The sequence below is a fragment of the Prinia subflava genome, chromosome 14, assembly GCF_021018805.1.
Source record: "Prinia subflava isolate CZ2003 ecotype Zambia chromosome 14, Cam_Psub_1.2, whole genome shotgun sequence".
Taxonomy (NCBI): Eukaryota; Metazoa; Chordata; class Aves; order Passeriformes; family Cisticolidae; genus Prinia; species Prinia subflava.
In genome coordinates, this window is record NC_086260.1 from 4415986 (window position 1) to 4427295 (window position 11310).

Consider the following 11310-nt stretch of genomic DNA (forward strand, 5'->3'; position numbering starts at 1 on the left):
ATTAAAAAGCACTTTACCATCTGGAGATGAAGCCAGCAGTGAGGACTGGAGTCAGGAGTTAGACACTTCTTGGAGCAGGGCTACATGGCTTTGGAGATTTTTCTTGCAACTCTTTCTCAGTATTAATTTTGAGATAGATGAAGGTTCCAAAGTGAGTTTGGCTGCAATTGAACCTTCAAAGCAATGACACAGGGTTGTCCAATGGGTTCTATAGGACCCATTTTTTCCTGCCTCTGCTTTTACATCTGATTTTGGTTTTCTTGATCTTTGTTTCTGAACAAGGACAGTTTTCAGAAACACGGCTGAGAAGGTGGCAAAGACAGGTTTGTGCCCTCAGGCACTGCTGGTGAAATCAAAGGAAGATCTTCCTCTGCTCAGCACACAGAGCTGTATGCCAAGGGAATAATTCGTGTGGCAACCTGAGCCTGGGGCCCTCCAAAAGCCCCAGCTGGAAGATCACATGGAAAAGTGAATTGTGCATCCCCCAGTCACGTGGGGATCAAAACCCAGCTCATGCCCCAAACAGCCCTTCAGGAGATAAATCCTCTCTGATAATTTTTTTAAACCCATCATAAAAGCTAAAATATATATTATATAAATAGTTTTTGTTCCTCAATTCAGGAGGCTCCCAGGAATGTGAGCTCAAAAGAGATTTAACCAGCTGGTGATCCCCATGCTTCTGCTCCTGTCTCATCCCATACGAGCAGCTTAGAGCTGCAGCCAGATCAGAGGCTCTGCTCAGCAGAGGAGGTTCCTGAATGATACGAAGAATCACACAAACTGCCTTTCATAACTTTAAATTTGCTGTAGGGCATCATGTTGGAAGTGAATGTATGCACTCCTATTGTACATCTGAAGCATTACAAAACCAGCTGATTACACAACCCCATCCTGGTGTGTCTTGCACGTGTCTCCAAACGCTGCTGCCACCGTTAGCGTGCACCCCGGATTAGGTAAGCTCAGTTTTGTAATTAGTCCCTCACATGGAGACAAGACCTCCCCTCCCAATGCCGGGTGACCCCGGAGCCTTTAAAAAGCACCTCGAAGGCACCCAGTGATGGGAGATCTCTGGATAGGGAGATCTCACCTTCTGCAAGCATGCTGGTGACAGAAGAGGTGCGTGCCCCAGCGGCCCCAGCAGCCACCGTGCCCCAGGAGCCCCGGCAGACGGACTTCCAGCTGGTGAGAGTCAAGAGCACGTGGTGCCGTGTCAAGAAAGGAGAAGCCCTTTCCAACGACGAGGATGAGATCACCCTCTCTGAGGCAAAAATGTGAGTATAGGAAGGAGGCTGTGTTGCTCTGGCCGGCCAAACTGGGCAGTCTTCTTGGTGGGATGGAGAAACCATCATGGGCACCGTGGCGGCTTCAACCCGCAATGACAGATTAGAGCATTACAGAATAGTTCGGGCTGGAAGGGATCTTTGAAGGTCATTTAATCCAAGCCCTGCAATAGGCAGGGACACCTTCCGCTAGACCAGGATGCTCCAAGCCCCATCCAACCTGACCTGTGTGTATAAACCTGTGAATGTGTCCTTGGGAACACGTTCAGTATGGTGGCACAGGCGGTTGCAATGGTCCTTGACACAGCTCTGAGTTACAGAGGGAATTTTATCAACAGCCTCCATTTTTGTAGACAGGAATTTCTGAAAAGCTTACCCAGGGACATCTGTGGGCTTCACTTGGGCTCTTTTTCTCCACTTCTGTGAAACTGCAATCTGTGTGTGCAAAATCTCACGCCGAGGCATGGGAGACAGATGGGTTTATAGAGGTGGTCGCAGACAAATGAAAAGGGTAGGTGGGAAAAATAGACTGTCACTGGCAGAAGCAAAGCCCTTAACACATCCCTCAAACTGCAGAAGTCACCTAATGCTGCTTCAGACTGAGCAGAGACAAATTTCCCCCAGGGACACATACAGCTCTTTGCTGATAGTACATCTCCAGTTAATTATCTTTTAATTACACGATATTCCTTTTCACGAGCACATGGATCCCCATTGATAATGCAGATCTTTCTTAATACAGCTCTCTTTTTCATGTCAGAAGTATTCCAGTCTTTGTCATGCTCAGATTTTAACAGCACAAGTCTAACCCTTTTCTCAGCCAGGTCAGAGGGACCTTCACCAGCGCTGGCAGTGACCGCGCACGAGCATCACCCAGGCAGAGCTGCAGCAGGTAGAGCAGGACTTTGGCAGACCCAAAAAACAGCCTGCTGGACCTCAGCCAATAGAAGGATGAACCTAGGGCCCAAGAACACCCAGAAAAATCCTCAGCTGACATATGCTCCCACAAAGCCAAGTTCAGCCCCAAATTCACTACTGTTTTCATACAGCAGAGGGGTTGCAGTGGGTACTGGTTGCACCATGCAGCACCCAAAGCTGATTCCACCAAATAACATTCCAAACCATCTCTTAGAAGGGTCACACACCAGAGATGAATGCACACATAGTTAAATACAGCTGTAGGATGGTGCATTAAAATGTACACAATGGTGCTTTTTCTGATACTGCATTTGAAAAATCCAGAAGAAATTTTCTGGAAAGTGTAAATCCTCACTGGTTTTCTTTAACAGCTATGGAGTTTAAGGGCTTAGAGACAATTTAGTAAAGAAAGCAGGGAAGCATCTATTTCAACCTCTAAGTGAATGCTCAGGCATGTGAAAAGAAATTGGGCATGTAGGGAAATCTGATTATCCAATGAATATCACAGAAACTCACTTTTTACCGAAATGCAGCTCAAGAAACAGTCTTATATAAAAAACATTTTGCTATTTCCTTCTGCCTTTTTTTTTTTTTTTTTTTTTTTTTTTTTTTTTTTTTTTGATTCCCAACTTTATTTTTCCCTAGTTTGCCCATCCCACAAAAGGAAGAGGTTGTAGGGTTGTGCTTTTCACTGTTTTAGAAAGATAATTAATTTTGGCTTTTGTTTACCCTTGAAAACTCCAGTATGGAGATGTTTCCCAACCTCCAAACAATTTTCTTTCCCTTTCCAGGAAAACTTACTATTTCTATCACATCTATTTTGAGGTAGAGATCTGCTAGTTTAACTAAAGCATTGTAGAAACACTGGTCTGAATAGAGACGTGTGGCTGTTTATAGATAGACAGGTACAAATTAACTCCTATCACCCAGATACAGCATCAGAGGATGCTTCCTCCATAAATATGGAAAATTTTGGCAACCTCCTCTCTTCCCCACTCCCTTTTTGGAAGCTGAAATGATTGGGCTGGCTCATTCATTATGGGTTTTAAACTTCTAGCATGAAAAACATGTCCCAGCCCTTCTGGACTGTATCTTTTTAATGCTATGTAGGAATTCAGACATTTAACTCTTCACTAAAACCTCAGAGAGTTTCTCCATGAATAAAATTTCTGAGCCCAGTGTTTCTGCAGTGCATGGGCAGGAGACTCTAGATTCTTCACCTGCCAGCTACATCCTTAAACTAATTCAGACATGCAAAGGTCAAACTAGGAGCATAACGATTTCAAACCGTGTTTTCTGATCCTTGCCAGAGGCGAGCGCGTCTCCGAAGGTGGGATTTCCTGGATAATTGAAGCTCCCATCTACTTCTGCTACAAAGTGGTAGAAACATACAACATTCTGGAGCCCTCTAACACCACTCTGCTCTGGGGCCACATCCCTGACCCCCAGCAAATAGAGCTCGCCACCGCCAGCAAGAGGAAACTGCGGCGCTTCATCGTCATAGACGAAGTCGTCGACAAACTTTACGGCTCCAAAGTCAGGGCGTACTTCGAAGAGAACAACGTCCAGCACAAAATCCTCGCCCTGCCGACCACCGAGGAAACGAAATCCATGGACTTGGTGCTGAACATCTTGCACGAGGTGCAGAACTTCAGCCTGGACCGGCGGACGGAGCCCATCATCGCCATCGGTGGCGGCGTGTGCCTGGACATCGTCGGCCTCGCCGCGTCGCTCTACCGGAGGCGCACCCCCTACATTCGGGTCCCCACCACCCTCCTCTCCTACGTGGATGCCAGCGTGGGGGCCAAGAACGGGGTGAACTTCCTGCAGTGTAAGAACAAGCTCGGGGGCTACACCCCGCCCGTGGCGAGTTTCCTGGACAGATCCTTCATCCAGAGCATCCCCCGGCGACACATCTCCAACGGCCTCGGGGAAATTTTAAAGGTAAGAACTTTTGCAGTTTTCAAAGCTGAAGTTGTACGATGGTTTGGGTTGGAAGGGACTTTTGGAGGTCACCAAATCAAATCCCCTGTGATGAGCAGGGACACCTTTCACTAGATCAGGTGGCTCAAAGCCCCATCCAACATGTTCTTGAGTATTTCCAGGAATGGGGCGTCTACCAGTCCTCTGGGAAACTCATTCCAGGGTTTCACTACCCCCATTGTAAAAAATTTCTTCCTCACAGCCAGCCTTAATCTGTCTTCCTTCAGTTTAAACCACTTTCCCTTGTTCTGTCACAATAGGCTCTACTAAAAAGTCTGTCCTCATCTTTCTTGCCCCTTTTAAGTATTGAAAAGGAGAATGTCCAGCAGCATCCATAGCACTGTATAAACAACTTAGAGAAATTAAGGTAGGCCATCAAAGGTGCATGGGGACTTTTAACTCTCATTGAGACTATATATATATATTTTTTTACACCTGCTAAATTTGTTAGAACCTCCCTTACACTCAATGTCCAGTGCTAACCCTGCAGAGGAAACTCCAAAACTTACAGCTAGACCCGGCAAAAACTCACAACCAGACACAGCAAAACTAGGGAAGAAAAGACTCATCTTTCCATTGTGACTGATCCACAGCACTCTGTAATGAACTCCTGGCAGAGAATCTGAGGCTCATTATGATGGGGATTAATAATCTGCAAGATCATTTGTACCTACCTCAGTAGGTATGTCAAGTGTGGTCAATCTATCTCCTGAGAGGCAAATTCTGCTTCTAAAATTACCTGGAAAGTGCACAGTAAATGGCTTTATGTCTGGAGAGCTTTGGAAACTTTTGATAAAGCAGAGTCCAAGCTATTAAAGTGTATTAGGGATGAGTTCATCAACAGCAATTTTCAGTGCTTGCAAGTGAGAAATCCCCAGGATGTCTGAAGGTTTCTGCCAGGCATTATGAAATCCTCAGGTCACCATTCCCCACTGCAGGGGGGGGCTAATGCCTGAGTCAGAGAAGGAAAAAACATTTACTTCTAACAAGGACATCACTTCTAAACCCTCATATTCTCTATACTGCAGTATTTCCCTCCTTCCATTGCCCAAAGAGCAACCCCAAGGATTAGATGGGAGTTGTGTCCCTGTCCTGGGGACGGCCACCATTCAGTCCCTGTCCTGGGGATGGCCACCATCCAGTCCTGAGTTTCCTTGCAGGTACCAAAGCTCATTACAAACCACTTGCTGGGCTATGGGAGCAAAGCCCCAGCAGGGGCAGAGCTGCCCAGCAGCAGGGGAACTTGCACACCAGGGCTCCCATCATCTCTGCCATTTTACCAGAGTCCCACTGGCATTTCCACACTGCCTTTTGCACACACCTTCACTCAGCACAGCTGACAATGTGTGACAGCACTGGGTCACATTCCCTAGAGACCTGCTGAACACATCCCAGATGTATTTGTGATAACCAGATGCTGTGTCTACATAAACTCCTTTTATAGGTTACACAGGCACAGCTTGTCCATGTACCACATGTGCAGGTGTTTCTTTGCTAGTGTATAACATGTTATTGCAGTCCAATCTACTGAAACACTCAAGTTTCCAACAGCACATACAAGGATCAGACAATTATCCTTAATTATCTCTTCTATTCCTTGTCCCAGATGGCCCTCATGAAACACAAAGGGCTGTTTGACCTGCTCAAGAACCATGGAAAATACCTGCTGGACACCAAGTTCCAGTCCTGCAACGGCTTTGCCCACCATGGGGATGCTGCTCTGCAGACTACCAGGATTGCCATTGAAACCATGCTGGAAGAGCTGGCTCCCAACCTCTGGGAGGATGACCTGGACAGACTGGTTGATTTTGGCCACCTTATTAGCCCAGAGCTGGAAATGGTGAGTGACAGACTTTATATTGTAATATCCACTTAAAAAACAAAAAAAAATCACTAGGCTGCATGAAACCCTTGTGAAAAGGAGTTGAGATAAGCTCCAGACTTGCACATGCTACCCCCAGGTCACCCAAAACACCAGCCTGGTGTCAAAGGGACTCCTTCTCCTGCCCCATTTCCCCCACACCCCCACCCATTTCCAATTCAGACCTCACCCTAGTTGTGGCTTCTTACTGGGCACTTACTGAAGCTCAAAGAAAACCAGATTCCAGTGAAGCCACTAGAAATCACCAACATGAACTGTAACAGCACAAAGGCATGGAGGCCACAGCCCATACTGCTGGGGAGAAACTGCCATTGAGGAATGAGGGGGGACACCTGCACCTTATTCAATATTCAGAGCTCATCCTTCCATCTCATGGTGATTTAGATGGGAGGAGAATCAGATCCTCGATCCCTAGGGGAGATTTTAGCTGCGATTAATCACGTGTAAAACAGATCATCCTAGCAACCCATAAATCACAAAACGCCAACACCCAGCAACCGCGGTGAGTCAAATGTCGACTTCCAGGGACTCTCCTAGAAATAAACCCCATTTATTTCCTCTCTGCCACCCCAAACCTTCCCTGCCACCCACCTTCACCGTGCCACAGAGGGTCCTGCCGTCACTGATGCACGGGGAGGCCGTGAACATCGACATGGCCTTCATGACGTACGTGGCCCACGCGCGCGGGCTCCTCGACGCCCAGGAGAAGGAGCAGATCCTGCAGTGCATGAAGGGGCTGGAGCTGCCCGTGTGGCACAGCGGCTGCAGCTGGGCCCTCATCCAGAGGGCCCTGCGGGAGCGCCTCAAGCACAGCGGGGGACAGCCGCGGATGCCGCTGCCCACCGGGCTCGGCGTGGCAGGTACCGCCCCAGGGGCGATGGTGGGTGGTGGCACCATGGGGAATGTGCTCTGTGCTTTGCAGCTGTGTTTTTGGGCTCTGTTTCACGTCTTGGTGGACCTGTGGAGAGAGGGGATGCTTCCTGTGTGCAAGCCCCAGAACTCCGTTAAGGCCCGGGGTGTAATTAATTGCGTTGTGATTAATCAATTCACCTTGCGAAGGGAAATGCAGTGCTCCAGCAGACAAACCAGCAAGGGGAAAAGAGAAAAAACAATTCCTCTGCTATACTTAAAAATTTTGTTAAATAGCCCTTGGCAAAAGGAATTTAATTTTTTATTGTGCCTAGAACTAATACTTATAGACTAAATAATATGTGTTCAGTATCAGGGATGAAATGCTCATAAGATTTAAAAATAAAAGCCAACCAACCCCTAACACAGAAACAGTGCATGGGACCAGGTTGTGATCTCTGGCATCTCTTTCCTTTTCACACCATTTCCATGAAGTTCAGTCTGTACACACAACACAAAAGGCCCTCACAAACCGGAGTGGCTCTGCCAGTCAGTGCGTGCAGGCAGGAAAAGTTCCTCAGAATGTCCTATTAACTACAATTCTTATTTTCCAGACATATTCAATGACACCAGTGAAGAGACCCTGAAAAGAGCATACGAGCTGTGGGTCAAGGACTGCAAACCCAAGGTCCTGCCCCAGGCCTGAGCTGTAAGGCAGTGGGCAGAACTCAATTTTGAACAAGACAAATCTGGAAGCACCCGTGAAACTGCATACACCCCAGAGCTGTGTGGAACAAGCAGCAATATTGGCATCTGATGTGATTTACCTTCTTCAATTGCTTTGTTTGAAAGGGACTCTATTATTGCTGAAGAAGTGATTGCTCACAAGTGAAACCACCGAGTGCCTGTAGTGTAGTTCATAGCAAACGGTCTTCTTTCAGGGGAAGTGAGCAGGGTTATTCATTTATTTAGTTAATCCAAGCTGGTAACTGCCATGGCCCTTGCCACTGGTATCCCACCATTGCTTGAGCTTGGACCCCTGACACGAGCAGGTGTAGCTGACTCATAGACCATGGTATGGCACCATGCAAAATTTCTCTGCTGTATAAAATATTTCAAGTAGGTTATCGCCTTGACTGGTCATTCTGTTCTTCTTAGTGTTCTTCTTGTTTTCTCTCATTCAAAAGAGCAAACCAAAGAAGCTCATCTGCCAGCCTTTGCACCAGTGTAAGGGAATGGCAGCATTACAAGGCAGAGATCAGCAAATATCGCTGCTGTGAGGCACGTGGGGGCTGTCCCTTGGCAGATTGGCAGCCCTTTGTCTCTGGGCTCTCAGGCACTGAGGACATGCTGGCAAGTCTCCTCTTGCTGCCCAAAAGGATGTGGTGGTTTCACTTTGTAAGCCCTGCCAGCCACCGGTGTCACAAACAGGGCACAATTTGCAGCACTGCTGCCTAAGGACAAAGTTGGGCTCCTGGCAACACTGCAGAAGCCCCTGGTGTCCCCACATCTGCCACAGGGCTCCTCGTACCTGTCAGAGCCTGGCTCCTTTCCCATCTCAGCCTTTTCTGCTTAGATAAGGCCAGCTGGAGAAAACCAATAGAAATTAGAGGACTCCAAGCAAGTTTATTATCTTCAAGCAGCCTCAGTGTCACGTCTCAGGATCCTGGCAGACCCAGAGCAGATTATATAATGGATGCTGATGGTGAAAAATGTAAAAGTAATGCCATCCTTCTCCCTGGAGGTCCAATCAAGGAATTGCAATCAACAAACAGCCTTTGAATTATTTACAACATTATTTGTTTTTTCCCCTGGTGGTTTTTTTTTTTTCCATACCAGTTTGTGCTGATGTGCTGGCTTCTGTTTTGCTAAAGTAATAAAAGCTACTAAAATTGAACAAGTTTTGAACTAATGATTGCATTGCTGCCCACAGTGTGTGCCTGAGAATATTTGCGTGTGCTTGACAGAGACTGAGAAGTGAGGCATAGAGCTGACATAATAAATCCCTTTTCCTCTTGAGCCTGGAGAAGAGGTTAGGGTTAGGGTTTAAGGGTTAGGGTTAAAACTACACAGAAAGCCCTGCTCAGCCTCTCCAGAGCAGTGCATCTCTCCAGTTTCAGGACAGGGTTTCACACAGATGCTACCATCCTACCAAGGAGCTTTAGAGCTCATCCTCAGAGCCACAACTTGTCAGAAATAAACCTATAATGCCCAGAGTTAAATAAGCCCAGGGCTGAGGATATCAGTGAACTTGTCTCCTTTTTCCAGACCATCAAACACAGGCTCACCCATTGGGTTTCTGACAGCAGCCACTGTGGGGAGAGCATCCCTGCTTCTCTCAGGGATGCACCAGCACCACCAGCTTTGCTGGAACAGAAAGGAAAGTGCAACAGGACAGCAGCTGAGGGCCCATGGACGTCTGAAGGGAGGAGTCAGAGGATGGAACAGGCTCTGCTCAGCAATAAGACAAGAAGGCACAGGCAGAAATTGATGCACACGAAGTTCCACCTAAACCTGAGGAAAAACTCCTTTGTTGTGCAGTGGGACAGACTGCCCAGAGAGGGTCTGGAGTCTCCCTCACTGGGGATATTCCAAAACTGTCTGGACACAATCCTGTGCTCTGGGATGACCCTGACTGAGCAGGGAGGTTGGACCAGATGACCCACTGTGGTCTCTTCCAACCTGAAACATCCCATGACCCCGATGTTTTGGGAGCATAAGAGAGCCCCAGGGAGAGCAGTCTGAGGGGCAAAGGTGCTGAAAGCCATTTAGTGTTGTGCTTACAGTGACCACCTGGGCACACTCACAAATGGTCCTCCTCCTCTCCAGCAGCTGTGTGGGCCATTTTGCACACCAGATAACCTAGAAATAAATGAAGCACAGGATTATCACCTGCCCAAGTCCTGCAGCACAGTGTCCTACTCCCATCTACCTCCGTGGAGGAGGTACAACACAAACATCAGCTTGAGTTGCTTATTTTAAATGTCTGGGGAGAGACTCAGGAGCCCGAAGGCATTTGGCACTCCATTTCCAGGGAAAGCCAAGGTGCAGCTTCGAGGGGTTGAGGTGAACTGAACTAAAAAGAGTCACCAAAGCACACGTGCACATGAAAAGCCCAGCACTGTCACTGATGGGTGACAGTGACCTGGCTGTGGGTCACCTGCCAGTCATTCCCCTGTGTTGGCTTTGCCTCTGCCTTCAGAAGCCACTGGTTGTGTCTGTGACAACATATCCAAGGAGCTGAAGCACAATTAGGACTGAAAAGTGAACACATGATTATTAGTATTTTTTACCCTCCCTTCTGCTGTGGGTGACAGAACACAATCAGCCCCTGACGTGCTTGGTTGCTTGGTAGCAGACAGGCACATTTTTAATTATATATTAAAATATGCTAAAGAACATAAAACGGCTGCGTGACTAATATGTGTGTATCAAGAAAGGCACATGACAGCAGCAAAATTGCTTCAGTGTCTGATAAAAAGTGCCTCTGCCAGGCTTGTCATCAAAAGATCAAGAGAAAGGGGTGGAAAGTATTATTAATAAAACAGTGACTTTTTAAAATACCTCTCATTGTTTGAGGTGCATTTTTTTTAATGTCTAGCATGAATTTAATTCTTTTCCATTTATTCAGCTTTGATTTAGCTCCTGCTTTTTTAAACAGAACTATTATATTAGATCTAAGATCTCTGCTTATTCTCTTGTGATGCATTACTCCAAAGAGAAAAGCAAAAAGTCCCAGCTGGGTCCTTGCAGTCCAAGTTCTTCATGGATTTGTTTGAACAAAATTACTTTAGTGGTCAGAGAATAAGGAATTATTTTATTATTTACAAGTGCTGAAGTAGGGTTTTGGGGTTTTTTTGTTGGTTTTTTTGGTTTTTTTGGTTTTTTTTTTTTTTGCAACAACCTGCTCTATAAACTACTTTTCAGCAGGAAAAAAGAAGAGAAATATTAATAAAATCCCAATCCAAACCAGTCTATAATTCTGTTGTTCTGGAATGCATAAAGCAGCAATCATTCATGCCCAATGAACAGCAGCATTCAGTGTACTCAGTGTAAAAGGAGAATCAGACCAACTTTGAAGACATGAAAAGATTTTGATTAAATGTATTTGAAGCAGCTGAAGAAGCAGTGCTGAACACAAGAGCAGTGCCCCGTTCCTGGACAGCACAGCCCCTGCTCCCCCTCCCTGCCTGGAGCCGATCCCCCCTGTGTGAGTGACACTCTTCACCCAGAGAAAACAACTCTTCACCCAGAGAAAACAACCTGCAAACAGCATCAGCGTCTCAACTCGGAGCAGGGAGGGTTTGCCGGGGATGGAGGGCAGGAATCTGCACCCCGTGGGGACACAGCCCCACCAGAGTGTGCTGTTCCCCTCTCTTTTAATTCCAGCCTGGCTCC

At 46.9% G+C, this 11310-nt stretch overlaps 1 protein-coding gene across 1 annotated transcript; it reads left to right on the forward strand.

Moving 5' to 3' along the window:
* Positions 1 to 824: 824 nt before the first annotated feature.
* On the forward strand, positions 825 to 7983 carry LOC134558129 (2-epi-5-epi-valiolone synthase-like). Its single transcript, XM_063411696.1, has 5 exons — positions 825 to 1271; positions 3509 to 4142; positions 5788 to 6021; positions 6671 to 6923; positions 7527 to 7983. Exons 1-5 carry the CDS (start codon positions 1099 to 1101, stop codon positions 7616 to 7618), a joined length of 1386 nt encoding a protein of 461 aa, XP_063267766.1. The 5' UTR covers positions 825 to 1098; the 3' UTR covers positions 7619 to 7983.
* The last annotated feature ends 3327 nt before the right edge of the window (positions 7984 to 11310 follow it).